The 20,669-nt window shown below is 43.9% G+C and overlaps 1 protein-coding gene across 1 annotated transcript in view; it reads left to right on the forward strand.

Annotated features, from left to right (window-relative positions):
• The window catches only part of C4H1orf131 (chromosome 4 C1orf131 homolog), a 45,740-nt gene extending 26,468 nt beyond the window's left edge, over positions 1 to 19,272 (forward strand). Inside the window, exons 3-7 of the mRNA XM_040429353.1 lie at positions 1,201 to 1,251; positions 1,538 to 1,633; positions 1,841 to 1,927; positions 17,167 to 17,219; positions 18,660 to 19,272. Coding sequence (XP_040285287.1) covers positions 1,201 to 1,251; positions 1,538 to 1,633; positions 1,841 to 1,927; positions 17,167 to 17,219; positions 18,660 to 18,786 — 414 coding nt within the window. The 3' untranslated portion in view covers positions 18,787 to 19,272. The remainder of the gene's footprint in view (positions 1 to 1,200; positions 1,252 to 1,537; positions 1,634 to 1,840; positions 1,928 to 17,166; positions 17,220 to 18,659) is intronic.
• The last annotated feature ends 1,397 nt before the right edge of the window (positions 19,273 to 20,669 follow it).

Below are 20,669 nucleotides of genomic sequence, written 5' to 3' on the forward strand. Positions count from 1 at the left end.
TTTAAAGGTCCTTTTATACCTGTAGGGCGGATCTCACCCTTTGGTAGCCTATAGGATTTGAATCTCGTGTTGACGAAAGTAGTTTGGGGCCTATCCAGTCCACTTCTCAAGTCACGCTGTACTGATTAAAGGCCGATCGGATAATTACTTATGCGGTTGCGTCCGATACTTAGTTGTTTTTGCTACAAAGATTTAATGCACATGCGTAAGGACTTCAGGTTTTTAGAATTTTCCTCCCGAACATCACAGACACGCATGCTCTGGTACTTAGAAAATTCTTGTACAAGACTTACATTGGAACCTGGGAGCTTCACTTCACAAGATGAGCGCGCATGCGCAAGGACTTAAAAGAAAGAAATCATCCAGGTCTAGTAGCCTAGAGCGCATGCTTTAGTACTTAGTAACTTTAATGTATCCATACTTGGATCAAATCGACCGTCAGGTGCGCATGCGTTCAGACTTAGGTACCATCGTCTATATACCCAAGGTGCCTGCGCCAGAACTTAGAGTTGTCACTCTCTTTTCAGATCCAAAATCACGCATGCGCTGGTACTTAAAAGTAACCATCCAGTTCTAGTAGCCTTATATATCAGTACTTAGATGTTTTCGATCCAGCTATCAGATGCGCATGCGTCCAGACTTGGGCACAATAGTCTATATACCCAGAGCGCCTGCGCCGGAACTTAGAGTTATCACTCTTTTCAGATCCAATATCACGCATGCGCTGGTACTTTATTCCAGAGGGGTACGTTCACTGATATATGTGGATTAACTAGAAGTGTCCTTTCTATATTATTACACTCTGGTAGGTGCGTATATGCGTGGAATCAATAGTTCTCTTATTGCAGGTACAAAATAGATGACAAAATAGATTACATGGGGTACTCTGCTTTAAGTTACGTTACGCATCTGTCAATGAATTTCCCAGGTCTCCCCATTCTGGGCGCTTAGTGAATTCTGCGCTTGTATATTCTATCACAAGATGAGCGCGCATGCGCAAGGACTTAAAAGAAAGAAATCATCCAGGTCTAGTAGCCTAGAGCGCATGCGTTAGTACTTTAGTAACTTTAATGTATCCGTACTTAGATGTTTTCAAATCGAAGAGAAATGACTGCAGAGGAAGTGAAAGTTTGTTGTTCTGTAAAACTATTTTTCTGTTATTTCCATTCATGTTAAAATTTGGTCTTTTTTTTACTACAGAAAAACATTGAGCCAGAGGAAGGCCACAGTCAGGAATTAAACTTTGAAAAGGTATCTTCTGTTTTCCACTCGTCACTTACATCATGCTTGCCTTTCCACCATACCTACACCATACAGTGAACAGTTTAACAAGACACAAATACAGAATTTCTTTTTTCCAGCCCCTCCCCCCCCCCCCCCCCCCCCCCAAAAAAAACAAAAAAAAAACATGAATGCTAACCAATAGCATATTGGTCAGGTTGGGGAACCCATCTTTGAAATAGATGCAGCTCCCAATGATGTGGATGTGCCATAAATGTCTCAACTGGGACACTACTTTTACTGTTGCTTTTCACAGGTCCGGTTGGAGGTGCACAAGTTTGGGATAACAGGTTACAAGAAAGAAAAACAAAGACAGTTTGAACAAGAGCGTGCTATAATGCTAGGGGCAAAGGTAAGGGGGTCATTTCTATTTCACTAATACGGAAGGTAATGGATAAGATGACATTTTACATGATTTATCGTTTACTTTTTTTAACAAAACACATTCCTTCCTACTAATGTCCAATTCATTGTCAGATCTTTTTGACGCCTAACTTCTAATTTTTTGTCTTTATTGACTTAGCTTAGCTTTGATAGTAACGATGTATTTTCCTTCCAGCCTCCCAAAAGAGAATATGTGAATTATAAGATCTTACAAGAACAAGTAAAGCAAAAGGAGCAAGAGCAGAAAGAAAAAAACTTTACGGTTTGTCATTTACATGTGTTTTTATTCAGTCATCTTATGGTGTACAGTGAACGCAATAAAATACTTACCGTATACATTGTGTACTGTTGCTTCATATACATACACTGTGTCATTTAGGCTGCTGCCAGACTAAATTTTTGTCACAATGTTTTTTTAAGCCCAAAAGCTCACACAAAAATGTCTGACTTGTAAGGCGTTTTTGTGATATTTTTGCCCAGATGGCATGTTTGAGAATCGTGATTTTTTTTTTTTTTTTTTTTTTACATGACTGGCATTTTTATGTAGGAAGGTACTATATGTACCCCCCCTTCCCCCCTTTAGATGTCTCATCCTCTTGAGAGCTGTATGGGAAAAAAACATTGGTACAAAAAGTGCCATGTAAAAACACCATTAAAAAATGCACACACATTGTTATGAAGGGCAAAAAAAAAATGGATGTATATGTGGTAAAATGCCAGAAAATAAAGGATAAAACGCCATTCTGTGTTTTCCAAAAGATGCTGATGACTCAGAAAATGAAAAGCCTTAGAAGCTCATCAGTATCTGATAGGTGGGGGTCTGACACCTGGGACCCCCACCGATAAGCTGTCTGGGGCTGAGCTGTACCTAGGCGAAATGACCGCTGTACCTAGGCGAAATGACCCATGAACCTAGTCAATGGCCTAGGAAAAGCTGAGAGAAGTCCGTGGTGCTACTACGAGCGCCACAGCCTTCTCAAACAGCTGATCGGGGGAGCGGGGGCCCAGGTGTCAGACCCCCACCGATCAGATACTGATGACCTATCAGGAGGTCATCAGTATTAAAATCTCGGAAAACCCCTTTAACCACCTCCGGACCGCCTAACGCAGGATCGCGTTCCGGAGGTGGCAGCGCTGCGCAGAGTCACGCATATACGCGTCATCTCGCGAGACGCGAGATTTCGCTCAAAGCCGGCCCGCGCATGCGCATCGCGGGCCGGCAAAATTAAAAGAAGTATTTCGTCACCAGCCTGCCAGCAACGATCATTGGCTGGCAGGCTGGCGATTTTCAAAAAATCCAATCCAAAGTCATATAACAGATCATATTAGTAAATATGATCTGTTATATGGCTTGTCTGCTCCTGTGTTGGTCCTTTTCGTCGGTTGGATCCAGCACAGGAGCAGACTGAACTGTGAGTACACCAGACACTACACCTTAGCCCCAGATCACCCACCTGCACCCCAATTAACCCTTTGATCACCCCTTTGATCGCCCCTGTCAATCACTAGTGAAAGGAAAAAAAGTGATCAGTGTAAACTGTCACTTTTTTTTTTTCACTGGTATTGGCTGTTAGGTTTTAGGGATAGTTTAGGCCCCTTGGTTAGGTAGTTAGCGTCAGTTAGCGCCCACCCCACCGCACCGCAGTCACTTTTATTCGCTGTTTAGCGTATCGCTAATCAGCATTTGTACTTTTATAGTATCTGTAAGTGATCAAAACTGATCACGGTCAGATCTATAATAGTATTAGTGTCACCTTAGCTCGCCCTCCACCCAAAACGCAGTGTTTGCCCGATCAGGCCTGATCGGTCGCCCACACGTGCGTTCACCCACGCCCGCCCCACCGCAGTGACAAAAAATATATATTTTTTGATCACTGCACATTCATTTTACACGCACTGCGGCGATAAAAAAAATCAGTTTTGATATTTTTTATCAACCGCAGCAGCCTCCGGTACTTCGCTAGCCTCCCCTTTGTAAGACAGGTTTGCTTTTTTTCTTGGGTAGTCTCAGGGAATACCCCTAAATTTAGTAGTCCAAAATGTCAAACAGGGGGTATTCTTCTGAAGAGGCCTACAGGATTCTGACCCAGTCGGATGAGGAGTGGGAACCCTCATCTGACGAATCTAGCGGGTCAGAATATGAACCTGTGGAAAGCAGTGGCTCTCTGACCCAAAGTTCGGACGAGGAGGTGGAGGTCCCTGGCAGCACCAGGCGTACCCGGCCCCATGTCGCTAGACCACAGGTTACGCAGGATCCGCTTCAAGAGCAGCAGAGTGGGGCTGTCGCTGCCGGATCACGTGGTGAGGCATACACCAGCAGCGCAGCCCTTCCTGGACCTAGTACCAGCACTGCCGTACAACCTGGTGAAGTAGCGAGCACCAGAAGGGCAGTTGAAGCTGGTACGGTGGCACGTGCAATAGTTACCCCGTCGCAGCCACCGCACAGACAGGCCCGTAGAGCCCCTGAGGTGCTGGCAAATCCTGATTGGCAGTCACCAACTTCAGCCGCACCAGTAGTTCCCCCTTTCACCGCCCAGTCTGGAGTTCGGGTTGAGACGGCTCAAATCGGTTCGGCCCTGGGATTTTTTGAGCTGTTCTTGACTGCGGAGCTCTTGGACTTAGTCGTGGCAGAGACCAACCAGTATGCCACACAATTTATAACCGCAAACCCGGGAAGCTATTATGCCAAGCCTTTCCGGTGGAAACCAGTCCAAGTTTCCGAACTTAAAATTTTTTGGGGCCTTCTCCTCAACATGGGCCTGACAAAAAAGCATGAATTGCGGTCATATTGGTCAACGCACCCAATTCATCACATGCCCATGTTCTCTGCTGCTATGTCCAGGACACGATTTGAGACCATCCTCCGTTTTCTGCATTTTAGCGACAACACCACCTCCCGTCCCAGAGGCCACCCTGCTTTTGACCGGCTCCACAAAATTCGGCCCCTCATAGACCATTTCAACCTGAAATTTGCAGATTTGTATACCCCTGAGCAAAACATCTGCGTAGACGAGTCCCTAATACATTTTACCGGGCGCCTTGGCTTCAAACAGTACATCCCAAGCAAGCGTGCCCGGTATGGGGTCAAATTGTATAAGCTCTGTGAAAGGGCCACAGGCTATACCCACAAATTTCGGATCTATGAGGGAAAAGATCAGACCCTGGAGCCGGTCGGTTGCCCTGACTACCTGGGGAGCAGTGGGAAGACAGTCTGGGACTTGGTGTCACCCTTATTCGGCAAGGGGTACCATCTTTATGTGGACAATTTCTACACAAGTGTGGCCCTCTTTAGGCATTTGTTTCTAGAACGGATTTGCGCCTGTGGCACCGCGCGAACTAGTCGCGTGGGCTTCCCCCAACGGCTTGTAACCACCCGTCTTGCAAGGGGGCAGAGGGCTGCCTTGTGTAACGAAGAACTGCTCGCGGTGAAATGGAGAGACAAGCGTGACGTTTACATGCTCTCCTCCATTCACGCAGACACGACAATCCAAATTGAGCGAGCAACCCGTGTCATTGAAAAGCCCCTCTGTGTCCACGACTATAATGCGCTCATGGGAGGGGTGGACTTCAATGACCAGATGTTGTCTCCGTATTTAGTTTCCCGCAGAACCAGACGCTGGTATAAGAAGGTGTCTGTATATTTGATTCAATTGGCGCTGTACAATAGTTTTGTTCTCTACAGTAAGGCTGGGAGAACAGGATCCTTCCTCAAATTCCAGGAAAAGATCATCGAGAACCTCCTTTACCCAGGAGGTTCCGTGGCCCCATCCACCAGTGTAGTTAGCCGTCTACACGAGCGACATTTCCCCAGTGTCGTTCCTGGTCCCTCAACCCAACCGTCACCCCGAAAAAGATGTCGTGTCTGTAGCAGGAGTGGAATAAGGCGTGACACCCGCTATTTCTGTCCTGACTGTGCTGACCACCCTGCCCTATGCTATGGAGAGTGTTTCCGGAAGTACCACACACAGGTACACCTAGCATAGGGATCACATCTCACCAGGACAGGCACACAGGGCTATTAGGGCCATTCACTCACAGCTGCTGCAAACCTCTCCTTTCACCTGGGATAAAGTGCATAACGTACTTCGCCACATCTTTGGGCGATTTGCGCTTTGCACATTGTCCCATGGGGAAGGAGAGGTTTGTTCTATAAAGGTAAAAAAAAACTAAACAAAAAAAAAAATACCGGTAAGTAAAAAAGTTAAACGTTCAGTTAAAAAAGTTTAAAAAAAGTTTCTATGTTCTGTTCAACAGTTAATAAATTTATTGCGTTGCGGCCTGGTTTTTTCTTTTTTGTTTTGTTTTTTTTACCTTTCAGGTGGACCAACCGATCGACTAGCTGCAGCACTGATGTGCATTCGGACAGAAGCATTGCGCTGCTGTCAGATTACACGCAAGTCGGTGTATGCGGCGCTGCAAGACGAGATTTCTCCTCTGCAGTAAAAGATACGTTTGCCGAGGCATATGAGCTGATGAGGTGGCGGTGTTCATATACTTTGGCAAACACTTTGTATATATAAAAAAAAAAATCCCGGCAATGATTTATTCATCCACATCGATTGATGTGAATGGAGAAATCTGGTTTGCCAGGGCATACGAGCTAAGTGGGTATGGATGTTGGGCGGAGCTCCTATGTCCTGGCAGACGCCTTTCCCCTCCTTTTTCTTTTTTTGGCAGAGATTTTTTCATCCACATTGATCGATGCGAATGAAGAAATCTGTGGCGTTCATTTTTTTTCTTTCAGCCCAGCGGCTGAACGGAAAAAAAAAATCTCATTACCTGTATGCTCAATATAAGGAGAATAGCAGAAACTCCTAATGCTGGGCATACATGTAATGATTGCGGAGACCCTCAAATGCCAGGGCAGTACAAACACCCCACAAATAACACCATTTTGGAAAGAAGACACCCCAAGGTATTCGCTGAGGGGCATATTGAGTCCATGAAAGATTGAAATTTTTGTCCCAAGTTAGCGGAAAGGGAGACTTTGTGAGAAAAAAATTTTAAAAATCCATTTCCGCTAACTTGTGCCCAAAAATTTTTTTTTCTATGAACTCGCCATGCCCCTCATTGAATACCTTGGGGTGTCTTCTTTCCAAAATGGGGTCACATGTGGGGTATTTATACTGCCCTGGCATTTTAGGGGCCCCAAAGCGTGAGAAGAAGTCTGGTATCCAAATGTCTAAAAATGCCCTCCTAAAAGGAATTTGGGCCCCTTTGCCCACCTAGGCTGCAAAAAAGTGTCACACATGTGGTATCTCCGTATTCAGTAGAAGTTGGTGAATGTGTTTTAGGGTGTCATTTTACATATACCCATGCTGGGTGAGATAAATATCTTGGTCAAATGCCAACTTTGTATAAAAAAATGGGAAAAGTTGTCTTTTGCCAAGATATTTCTCTCACCCAGCATGGGTATATGTAAAATGACACCACAAAACACATTCCCCAACTTCTCCCGAGTACGGCGATACCAGATGTGTGACACTTTTTTGCAGCCTAGGTGGGCAAAGGGGCCCACATTCCAAAGAGCACCTTTCGGATTTCACAGGTCATTTACCTACTTACCACACATTAGGGCCCCTGGAAAATGCCAGGGCAGTATAACTACCCCACAAGTGACCCTATTTTGGAAAGAAGACACCCCAAGGTATTCCGTGAGGGGCATGGCGAGTTCCTAGAATTTTTTATTTTTTGTCACAAGTTGGTGGAAAATGATGATTTATTTATTTTTATTTTTTTCATACAAAGTCTCATATTCCACTAACTTGTGACAAAAAATAAAAACTTCCAAGAACTCGCCATGCCCATCAGCGAATACCTTGGGGTCTCTTCTTTCCAAAATGGGGTCACTTGTGGGGTAGTTATACTGCCCTGGCATTCTAGGGGCCCAAATGTGTGGTAAGGAGTTTGAAATCAAATTCTGTAAAAAATGACGAGTGAAATCCGAAAGGTGCTCTTTGGAATATGGGCCCCTTTGCCCACCTAGGCTGCAAAAAAGTGTCACACATCTGGTATCTCCGTATTCAGTAGAAGTTGGGGAATGTGTTTTGGGGTGTCTTTTTACATATACCCATGCTGGGTGAGATAAATATCTTGGTAAAATGCCAACTTTGTATAAAAAAATGGGAAAAGTTGTCTTTTGCCAAGATATTTCTCTCACCCAGCATGGGTATATGTAAAAAGACACCCCAAAACACATTCCCCAACTTCTACTGAATACGGAGATACCAGATGTGTGACACTTTTTTGCAGCCTAGGTGGGCAAAGGGGCCCATATTCCAAAGAGCACCTTTCGGATTTCACTCGTCATTTTTTACAGAATTTGATTTCAAACTCCTTACCACACATTTGGGCCCCTAGAATGCCAGGGCAGTATAACTACCCCACAAGTGACCCCATTTTGGAAAGAAGAGACCCCAAGGTATTCGCTGATGGGCATAGTGAGTTCATAGAACTTTTTATTTTTTGTCACAAGTTAGTGGAATATGAGACTTTGTAAGAAAAATAAATCATCATTTTCCGCTAACTTGTGACAAAAAATAAAAAGTTCTATGAACTCACTATGCCCATCAGCGAATACCTTAGGGTGTGTACTTTCCGAAATGGGGTCATTTGTGGGGTATTTGTACTGTCTGGGCATTGTAGAACCTCAGGAAACATGACAGGTGCTCAGAAAGTCAGAGCTGCTTCAAAAAGCGGAAATTCACATTTTTGTACCATAGTTTGTAAACGCTATAACTTTTACCCAAACCATTTTTTTTTTACCCAAACATTTTGTTTTTATCAAAGACATGTAGAACAATAAATTTAGAGCAAAATTTATATATGGATGTAGTTTTTTTTGCAAAATTTTACAACTGAAAGTGAAAAATGTCATTTTTTTGCAAAAAAAACGTTAAATTTCGATTAATAACAAAAAAAGTAAAAATGTCAGCAGCAATGAAATACCACCAAATGAAAGCTCTATTAGTGAGAAGAAAAGGAGGTAAAATTCATTTGGGTGGTAAGTTGCATGACCGAGCAATAAACAGTAAAAGTAGTGTAGGTCAGAAGTGTAAAAAGTGGCCTGGTCTTTCAGGGTGTTTAAGCACTGGGGGCTGAAGTGGTTAAAGGAAATGTCACCACAAAAAAAAAATATAATTCTGCCAGTTAAAACTAGAAAGTAACACATCCCTTTTTTCTAATCTTTTTATTTTCTGATTGCAGACTTTTTATTTATTTATTTATTTTATTCTATTTCCTGTTGATAATTTTGTGGGCTGCTCTTAACAGTATTTAGAAAGTATTAGGCTACTTTCACACTTGCGGCAGAGAGATCCGGCAAGCAGTTCCGTCGCCGGAACTGCCTGCCGGATCAGGCAAAATGTATGCTAACTGATGGCATTAGTAAGACTGATCAGGATCCTGATCAGTCTTAAAAATGCCTGATCAGTCGAAAAAATGCATTGAAATGCCGGATCCGTCTTTCCGGTGTCATCCGGCAAAAACGGATCCGGCATTTATTTTTTCACCTTTTTTTCAGTCTGCGCATGCGCATACCGGAAGGACGGATCCGGCATTCCGGTATTCTGAATGCCGGATCCGGCACTAATACATTCCTATGGGAAAAAATGCCTGATCCGGCGTTCAGGCAAGTCTTCAGTTTTTTTAGCCGGAGATAAAACCGTAGCATGCTACGGTTTTCTCTTTTGCCTGATCAGTCAAAACGACTGAACTGAAGACATCCTGATGCATCCTGAACGGATTACTCTCCATTCAGAATGCATGGGGACATACCTGATCAGTTCTTTTCCGGTATAGAGCCCCTGTGACGGAACTCTATGGGCTCTTTCACACTTGCGTTCTTGTCTTCCGGCATAGAGTTCCGTCGTCGGGGCTCTATGCCGGAAGAATCCTGATCAGGATTATCCTAATGCATTCTGAATGGAGAGAAATCCGTTCAGGATGCATCAGGATGTCTTCAGTTCCGGAACGGAACGTTTTTTGGCCGGAGAAAATACCGCAGCATGCTGCGCTTTTTGCTCCGGCCAAAAATCCGGAACACTTGCCGCGAGGCCGGATCCGGAATTAATGCCCATTGAAAGGCATTGATCCGGATCCGGCCTTAAGCTAAACGTCGTTTCGGCGCATTGCCGCATCCGACATTTAGCTTTTTCAGAGTGGTTACCATGGCTGCCGGGACGCTAAAGTCCTGACAGCCATGGTAAGTGTAGTGGGGAGCGGGGGAGCAGTATACTTACCGTCCGTGCGGCTCCCCGGGCACTCCAGAGTGACGTCAGGGCGCCCCAAGCTCATGGATCATGTGATCACATGGATCACGTCATCCATGCGCATGGGGCGCTCTGACGTCATTCTGGAGCGCCCCGGGAGCCGCACGGACTGTAAGTATACCGCTCCCCCGCTCCCCACTACTACTATGGCAACCAGGACTTTAATAGCGTCCTGGGTGCCATAGTAACACTGAACGCATTTGGAAGACTGTTCCGTCTTCAAATGCTTTCAGTACACTTGCGTTTTTCCGGATCCGGCGTGTAATTCCGGCAAGTGGAGTACACGCCGGATCCGGACAACGCAAGTGTGAAAGAGGCCTATGCCGGAAAAGAACAACGCAAGTGTGAAAGTAGCCTTAAGAAAACTGCTTTATGGTGACCACAGGCTATACTGCTATAGTCAGGAGGGGACCTCACTGACTTCTATGGGAGAGTTTTCTAGACATGCTCTGTGACCTGTACAAGGGAAGAATAGTTAAGCTTTGACAATCACCTATTGTGTATGGTGGACCCTGTCTTATCTGTCATTCTAATCCTGCCTGTAATGATATTACCTCTGTATATAGATAAGCAGATAACTACAGTAAAATGATCTGTACAGACAAAGTGGCGGCCTTTATTATTCTTAGTGGCCAGTGGGGAAACTGCAGGATTTTATGTTTTTTGTTTAAATATAGATTTTGACAAGGGAAATTAAAAATAACATCACCAAAAATTCTTTTTAAAATGTGTTAAACATATAAACATGGGTTAAACAATAGGTCATTTGCTGATGACTAGGGATCAGCGAACTTGTGTTTTAGAAGTTCGAGTTTGGGGTTTGGGTTTTATTACAATTCTGATATTTATTCTGTTACCACTGGCCTTAACTGAATTCTATAACGGAATGCCTTCAAGAGGCATTCCGTTTTGCCTTCCGTCATAATAGAAGTCTATGGGCTGCATAACGGATCAGTCTGGTTTCCGTTATACAGGAGAGGACTCCAGATGGATCTGTTATGCGGCCCATAGACTTCTATTATGACTGACTGCCTCTTAGGCATTCCGTCATAGAATTCAGTTAAGGCCCGTGGTAGCAGAATCCATATCGGAATTGTAATAAAACCCGAACCCCGAACTTAAAAAACACAAGTTCGCTCATCTCTACTGATGACACATTTCCTTTGAAGAGGACCTGTCACCACAAAATGCAATGCAATCTGCTGGCTGGATTGCATTTTGTGGTGACAGGTATTCTTTAAGAGTCAAAAACCACGACCATGGGGAAAAAAAGCGTCTTTTTATTTTTTCTTTTCTTTCCATTTACTATTTCCTTGTAACATCTGGAGCTGGTGATTTTTGACTAAAACACCTGCAAAAAATAAGCACCAAAAATAACAAAATGCCTCAAACACCAAGAAACCCTATGGCCCCCTTCACACGGGCGATGCAGGTGCGTTCAGGGAAAATCGTGCGAGTAGGCATGCAATTTCAGTCAGTTTTGACTGCGATTCCGTTCCATTGTTCAGTTTTTTTCACGCGAGTGCAATGCGTTTTGCACGCGCGTGAGAAAAAACTGAATGTGGTACCCAGACCCAAACCCGGACTTCTTCACTGAAGTTTGGATTTGGGTTTGGTGTTATGTAAATTTTATTAATTTCCATTATAACATGGTTATAATGGAAAATAATAACATTCTTTAATAGGGATAGACCGATTATCGGTTTTACCGATATTATCGGCCGATATTGAGGATTTTGACAGTTATCGGTATCGGCATCTATTTTGCCGATATACCGATAACATATTGGGAACACAGAACGCGCTGCTCTTAGCGCTCTCCGTGTTCCCTCCGCAGCACAGGGGAGAAGGAAGCAGTGTCTCCTCCCCCTGTGCTGCCGCTGCCGCCAATGAGAGGAAAGAAGAGAAGACAAGAGGAGGGGAGGGGCTGTGGCCGCTGCGCCACCAATGAAGATAAGTCTTTCATTCATTCATATACAGGTGGCGGGAGCTGGCTGCAGAATCACATAGCCGGCTCCCGACCTCTATGAGCTGTAGCTGCGGTCCGCGGTAGTTAACCCCTCAGGTGCCGCGGATCGCAGCTACTGCTCATAGAGGTCGGGAGCCGGCTATGAGATTCTGCAGCCAGCTCCTGCCTCCTGTATATGAATGAATGAGAGACTTATCTTCATTGGTGGCGCAGTGCGCCCAAGCCCCCCAGTATTAATCATTGGTGGCGCAGTGCGCCCCCCACCCCCATCCCAATAGTAAAAACATTGGTGGCGCAGTGCGCCCCCCCCCCCCCCCAGTTTTACTCATTGGTGGCAGTGGCCACAGGATCCCCTCTCCCCTGCTCCTCCGATCGGAGCCCCAGCAGTGTAAACCTAGGGCTCCGATCGGTTACCATGGCAGCCAGGACGCTATTGAAGCCCTGGCTGCCATGTTCAGCTCCCTGCTGCTGTGTGCACAAAGCACAGAGCAGCAGGGACAGTGTGAGCTCCTATTCACCCTGATAGAGATCTATCAGGGTGAATAGGACAAGGGTTCTAGTCCCTAAGGGGGCTAAAAGTTAGTAAAAAAAAAACACTAAAATATTAAGTATAAATGAAAAAGATTTACCAAAAAAAAAAAAAATACACGTTAACAATAAAAATATAAATTTTCAGCAGATTTGTGTAGGAAATTTTTTTTTTTTCTCAAAAATGAAAATTCCCAGACTATCGGTATAAATTATCGGCTATCTGCCTGAAAGTTCACAAATTATCGGTATCGGCCCTAAAAAATCTATATCGGCCGATCCCTATTCTTTAATATAGAATGCAAAGTAAAATGTCAATTGAGGGTTAAAAAATAATAAAAACTTAACTCTCCTCATCCACTTGATCGCGCAGCCGGCATAGTCTTCTTTCAGGACCTGCAAAAGGACCTTTTGATGACATAATCGCGCACACCACGTGGTGAGCGTAGTGACGTCAGTGCAGGTCCTGCTGAATGAAGATAGAAGGATCTTCTATCTTAATTCAGAAGGACCTGCGCTGACGTCACTACGCTCACCACGTGGTGTGCGCGATTATGTCATCAAAGGTCCTGAAAGAAGATGATGCCGGCTGCGCGATCAAGTGGATGAGGAGATTAAGGCTACTTTCACACCTGCATTAGGTGTGGATCCGTCTGGTATCTGCACAGACGGATCCGCACCTATAATGCAAACGCTTAGATCCGTTCAGAACGGATCCGTTTGCATTACCATGAACAAAAAATAAATAAAAAATTGAGCCATATTGTGTCAACTTCAAACGGATCCGTCCCCATTGACTTACATTGTAAGTCTGGACGGATCCGTTTGCCTCCGCACGGCCAGGCGGACACCTGAACGCTGCAAGCGGCGTTCAGGTGTCCGCTTGCTGAGCGGAGGCTGAACGCTGCCAGACTGATGCATTCTGAGCGGATCCGCATCCACTCAGAATGCATTAGAGCTGGACGGATCCATTCGGGGCCACTTGTGAGAGCCTTCAAACGGAGCTCACAAGCGGAACCCCGAACGCTAGCGTGAAAGTAGCCTTAAGTTTTTTTTATTTTATTTTTAACCCCTCAAGGTACATTTTACTAAGCATTCTGTATTAAGAATGCTATTTTCCCTTATAACAATGTTAGAAGGGAAAATAATACAATGAATAGACTTTAATGGGGTCCGGGGTTGCTCATCCCTGTCATCTCCTAACAACCATGCGTGAAAATCGCACCGCATCCGCACTTGCTTGCAAGCGCTTGCGATTTTAACACACCCCAATTCATTTCTATGGGACCTGCGTTGCGTGAAAAACGCAGTATATAGAATATGCTGCGATTTTTCATGCAATGCACAAGTGATGCATGATGATCACCGCTCATCTGCACATACCCATTGAAGTGAATGGGTCTGTATTCTGTGCGGGTGCAATGTCTTCACCTCACGTATTGCACCCGCGCTGAATTCTTGCCCGTGTGAAAGGGGCCTATGTGTGACACTACATTTATAAGTACTTTTTAAAGTAGGCTGAATTGACTTCTGTCTTGACTTTTCTATTTTACTGCTCCAGAATTTCACATTCAGCAAAACACCTTCCATTTCTATGTCATCCATTAACTATACTGTTGGGGGGGAAAAACGTAACTCTCCATTCTGGCATGTATTTATTCTTTTTGTTAAAAGATAGTACCTTAGACAGGGCTTTTTCATTCTGCCAAAAAGAGTGGAAACCTATTGGAGCGGACACTTTAACTGAGCATAACTGGTTCTCAGGAGCACCCATTTAAATAAATAGGGATTAAAATGAAAACAGTCTTTCCGTTCCTCTGATGGAACAGAATAATGGAAAAGTAAATGCAGCTGTGAACCCAGCTTTATAAACCATTATTAATTGGTAGAAGCTTAAAGGGGTTCTCTGGAAGTTATTTAAAATGGCCGCCAACAACCTGTCCTAGAATATGAGAAGGTCTGGATGCTACCACTTTCAGAGCTGCCTAGAGGTTGAAGGGACAGAGCCTCACTACACTGCTCTACAATAGCTGATAATGATGTGATCCTGCCTATGATATGACATCATGGCTGGGCAGCCTGATAAGAAAACTCACCAATATGTAGTACACTGCTCAAAAAAATAAAGGGAACACTTAAACAACACAATGTAACTCCAAGTCAATCACACTTCTGTGAAATCAAACTGTCCACTTAGAAGCAACACTGAGTGACAATCAATTTCATATGCTGTTGTGCAAATGGGATAGACAACAGGTGGAAATTATATCAATTAGCAAGACACCCCCAATAAAGGAGTGGTTCTGCAGGTGGTGACCACAGACCACTTCTCAGTTCCTATGCTTCCTGGCTGATGTTTTGGTCACTTTTGAATGCTGGCGGTGCTTTCACTCTGGTGGTAGCATGAGAGGGAGTCTACAACCCACACAAGTGGCTCAGGTAGTGCAGCTTATCCAGGATGGCACATCAATGCGAGCTGTGGCAAGAAGGTTTGCTGTGTCTGTCAGCGTAGTGTCCAGCGCATGGAGGCGCTACCAGGAGACAGGCCAGTACATCAGGAGACGTGGAGGAGGCCGTAGGAGGGCAACAACCCAGCAGCAGGACCGCTACCTCCGCCTTTGTGCAAGGAGGAGCACTGCCAGAGCCCTGCAAAATGACCTCCAGCAGGCCACAAATGTGCATGTGTCTGCTCAAACGGTCAGAAACAGACTCCATGAGGGTGATATGAGGGCCCGACGTCCACAGGTGGGGGTTGTGCTTACAGCCCAACACCGTGCAGGACGTTTGGCATTTGCCAGAGAACACCAAGATTCGCCACTGGCGCCCTGTGCTCTTCACAGAGGAAAGCAGGTTCACACTGAGCACATGTGACAGAGTCTGGAGACGCCGTGGAGAACGTTCTGCTGCCTGCAACATCCTCCAGCATGACCGTTTGGCATTGGGTCAGTAATGGTGTGGGGTGGCATTTCTTTTGAGGGCCACACAGCCCTCCATGTGCTCGCCAGAGGTAGCCTGACTGCCATTAGGTACCGAGATGAGATCCTCAGACCCCTTGTGAGACCATATGCTGGTGCGGTTGGCCCTGGGTTCCTCCTAATGCAAGACAATGCTAGACCTCATGTGGCTGGAGTGTGTCAGCAGTTCCTGCAAGACGAAGGCATTGATGCTATGGACTGGCCCGCCCGTTCCCCAGACCTGAATCCAATTGAGCACATCTGGGACATCATGTCTCGCTCTATCCACCAACGTCACGTTGCACCACAGACTGTCCAGGAGTTGGCAGATGCTTTAGTCCAGGTCTGGGAGGAGATCCCTCAGGAGACCGTCCGCCACCTCATCAGGAGCATGCACAGGCGTTGTAGAGAGGTCATACAGGCACGTGGAGGCCACACACACTACTGAGCCTCATTTTGACTTGTTTTAAGGACATTACATCAAAGTTGGATGAGCCTGTAGTGTGTTTTTCCACTTTAATTTTGAGTGTGACTCCAAATCCAGACCTCCATGGGTTGATAAATTTTATTTCCATTTTTTTTATTTTTGTGTAATTTTGTTGTCAGCACATTCAACTATGTAAAGAACAAAGTATTTCAGAAGAATATTTAATTAACTCAGATCTAGGATGTTATTTTTGTGTTCCCTTTATTTTTTTGAGCAGTGTATATGCAAGGGTAATATGTAGCGAGGCAGCGGACGGTTTGTGCTCTTTTACCATTTCTGCTGCTATATTTGCTGGATGACTGCATAGTATACAACCCTCCAAATTCTGATTTAGCACTGTATGTGATCACCTCGAAGCACTCCTAGTTGAAGGGGTTGTCTGGGTTCTAGATACTGATGATCTTTCCTAAGGATAGAACATCAGTTTCAGATCCGTGAATGGAGGGGGGACTCGACACTGGACACCATCAACGAGCAGCTATTTACAGCATCCACTGGTGCCTGAAATAAGCACAGAGGACTGAGCTGGAAGCATTGCTCCATCCACTGTGTAGTGGTTACTGCAGCTTGGCTCCCATTCATCTCCTAAACTTGGTCCATCAATATCTAAAACCTTAAAAACCCCTTTAAGTGCCATACAGGTATTATGGGTATTTGGCTTATATTCTGTGTCATTAGATTTGTGTACAGATGGTAGTTATGCATGTCAGAGAAGCCAATAACCCCGCACATGCAGATGTGGAGTGTTTGGGTTTAATCTGTATGGCTATAAGGCTACTTTCACATTAGCGTTTTTTGCGGATCCGTCATGGATCTGCAAAAACGCTTCCGTTGCAATAATACAACCGCATGCATCCATCATGAACGGATTCCGGTTGTATTAGGTCTTCGATAGCCATGACGGATCTGTCCTAAACACCATTGAAAGTCTATGATGGATGGATCCGTTTTCTATTGTCAGAGAAAACTGATCCGTCCCCATTGACTTACGTTGTGTGTCAGGACGGATCCGTCTTGCTCCTCACCACATCGCGGACAGAAAAACACTGCTTGCAGCGTTTTTCTGTCCGCGATGGGGACGCAACGGAAAATAGCGTTTTCTTCCGCTATTGAGATCCTATGACGGATCTCAATAGCGGAATTGAAAACGCTAATGTGAAAGTAGCCTAACTCGTGTTCTGTTCCTGACCAACTTGCAGCAAGAGAACTCGCATGCCGTTCATATTGAGGTTCAACCAAATGGCGGCCAAGTAAAATTGCACATTTGCTAAGGTCTTATTTTGCTCTTTATAGGAAAGTGGACTGGAACCAGTAAAGAAAAAACTAAAGCAAGGAAAGAATGACAGGTGAGCATCTTAGGAGACATTTTAACTATTAATAGTGGTAGCTTTCTTTTTTTATTATGATGAGATGTATACTTGTTATAATTTATTCTATAGCATGATTGCTTTAAGCAAAAATAAAATCAATTCCTTTCAGTAACCTAGATAAATACGTGTATTATACATACCTGTACTTAAAGGGGTTGTCTAGTTTAAAAAATATATTTTTTCAAATGCCTATTACGGAATTCTGGGTGGACAGACAGTGCTCAGTGTTCAGGTCTTCCGTATCTTATGCAGAGTTAAGAGTGGCTACAAAGAAATTCTCCTGCTCTAGAGAACCTGTCCTGCATTATAAAGATGAACCACTGATATGAATGGGTACTGCATAATGCTAAATCTCACAGCTAAATTACACTTCTGATAAAGGACAGGTGAAAAATGACTGATCATGTGACTGCTGAAACCTCCATGATCAATGGTGGTCCTGTGTCCTGCAGTATTAATTTAACAGTGGCCCAGTATATGCACTGCTGCTGTTTTCATCCCTATAGGACTACTGAACAGAAGCCCATAGACAATCCAATAGATAATAATAGAGCTGCAGCCCGCATGCTCACCCACCACTCCATTCATAGGACAGAACACAGGACTTCTGTTTTCATGATTGCCGGGAGTCCCAGCGGCCAGATCCCACAACACTCTTATCACCTGTCCTTTGGATGGTCACATAACCATATCATACCTTTTAAGGGGCATTATTTTAAGGGGTTCTATACCTTTATCTTATTAATGACCTATCCTCCAGGATAGATCATCAGCACCTGATCAGCGGGGGTCCAACAACACCTGAGACCCCTGCCGATCAGCTGTTTGAGAAGGCAGTGATGCTCACAATAGCACAGCGGCCTTCTCAGTGTTTCCTGCAGGCCAGTGACGTTACGACTATGTACATGGCCTAGGTGCGGCTCAGCCCCATTGAAGTGAATGGGACTGAACTACGGCCAGGCCAGTGAGGCAGTCGTGGTGTCATTGGCCTGCGAGCAACAGCAAGAAGTCCGCTGCGCTGCTGTGAGCACCGCTGCCTTCTTAAATAGCTTATCAGCGGGGAACCTAGGTGTCGTACCCTTGCCGATCAGATGCTGATTATCTATCCAAAGGATAGATCATCAATAATAAAACAGTAAAGAACCCCTTTCAGGGATGGTTTTAAACTCAGCATTGTTTTGAAGAAAATAAATCCTGCATGTGTTTGTATAAGTTGTTGGAGCCAAAGCCAGAAGTGGTTCGAGAGGAAGGTGAAGAATAAAGCAAGGATTTATACTTACTTTCTTCTTGCTGGAACGACTCCTTGCTTTGGCTGAAAAAAACTGCATGAAGACTGTAGTGGAGTTGTTTGTGGTGTGTTACAACTGGTTGGATGCACTAACATTCAGTTTTTTTTTCCATGATCTTTTTTTCAAGGAGGTCCAGAAGAACAAAAGGTTTAAGAACAGCACCTTCTGGACAAGTTGGGAGGTTTAGAAATGGAGCATTGATTCTAAGTGGCAAAGATATTGAGAAGATAAAAAAGTCCAGAGTTATTAAATGAAAAGTCACTCAGGACTGAATGCTAGTGTACATCTTTGTATTTTGCTGGTGTGATATTATGGATTTCTCTTTCACAACCAAAGAACTTTCAGAGCTAATAAATGATGTTTGGATTTACACTGCATACATTTTGCTTACACTATAATTTGGCTCTGTAGCACCAGCTATCAAACTGCAATCAAGCGAATAAACTTGAAGTGATTATCTTTCCTCTAGCTCAAGTGGCATCTTATCATGAGATATTGTAGATTTTGAGCTACTTTGAACTGTTCAAATAATTTGTATTTTATTGTCTCCCCAAAGCATTTGTAACTATTAGTAATTGGTTTGTTTAATTAAAATAGTTTTTGTATTATATGCCTATTATCTCCATGTTTTGTTTATGGCATTCTCTTTCATTGTACTTTTTACAAGCATCTTTCTACCAATGTGATGTAATTTCTCCATCACTTAACCGGAAAAGTGGATCTACAGTTGTGTTCAAAATAATAGCAGTGTGTTTAAAAAAGGAAATAAAGCTCAAAATCCTTCTAATAGCTTCTATTTCCATACACACAAATGCATTGGGAACACTACACATTCTATTCCAAATCAAAACATGAAGAAAAGTATATCAAATTTGTGTTGTTACTCTAAAAAAAAAAGTGAAGAAAAGTGAATACTAGACTGTTCAAAAAAAAAAAAAGTGTTTGTATTCTTCTTTACAAACTCGAACATTCACTATATAAACTGAAAGATGTTTGATGATTTTGCTTTCCTTTGAATCGCTTAACTAATATTTCTTGGTTTTGCCTTTTGATGTCACCCCACAAGTTTTCTATTGGATTAAGATCCGGTGATTGGGCTGGCCACTCCATAACGTAAATCTTGTTGGTCTGGAACCAAGATGTTGCATGTTTACTGGTGTGTTTGGGGTCGTTGTCTTGTTGGAACACTCATTTCAAGGGCATTTCCGCTTCAGCATAAGGCAGCATTCTGATGTATTCAAACTGAGCCGTGATCCCTGGTATGCGATAAATAGGCCCAACACCTTAGTATGAGAAACATCCCCATATTGTGATGCTTGCGCCACCATGTTTCAATGTCTTCACAGTGTACTGTGGCTTCAATTCAGTGTTTGGGGGTCGTCTGACAAACTGTCTCCGGCCACTAGACCCAAAAAGAGCAATCTTACTTTCATCAGTCCACAAAATGTTGCGCCTTTTCTCTTTAGGCCAGTCAACGTGCTCTTTGGCAAATTGTAACCTCTTCAGCACATGTGTTTTATTGAACAGTGGGACTTTGCGGGGGCTTCTTGCAGATAGCTTGGCTTCACATAGGCGTCTTCTAATTGAACAGTACTCACAAGTAACTTTAGACCTTCTTTGATCTTCCTGGAGCTGATTGTTGGCTGAGTCCTTGCCATTTTGGCTCTTTTATCCATTCAAATGGTAGTTTTTCGCTTTCTTTTAGGTTTTGGTTGCCATTTTAAAGCATTTGCGATCATTTTAGCTGAGCAGCCTATCTGTTTCTGCACTTCTTTATGTTTTCCCTTCTCCAATCAGCTTTTAAATCAAGGTACACTGTTCTTATGAACAATCTCTGGAACGACCCAATTTCCTCAGAATTCCAGAGAGAAGTGCACTGTAACCAGCATGTACAACATTTGCTGCCTTCCTTCCTTAAATAAGGGTAATAATTCCCACCTGTTTTTCAAAGAATAAATGGCCTCACTAATTGAACTCCACACTGCTATTATTTTGAACATGGCCCTTTCAATAAGTGATTGAATTACAGAGAATCAGCAGCATGCATGTCATGACTGTTGGGTCTGTTGGATTTATATTACTCTACTACACCTGCTAATAAATTATTTGCCATGTAGAAATATCATTTCTACCAAAA

This window comes from Bufo bufo, chromosome 4 (assembly GCF_905171765.1).
Source record: "Bufo bufo chromosome 4, aBufBuf1.1, whole genome shotgun sequence".
NCBI classification, from domain to species: Eukaryota; Metazoa; Chordata; class Amphibia; order Anura; family Bufonidae; genus Bufo; species Bufo bufo.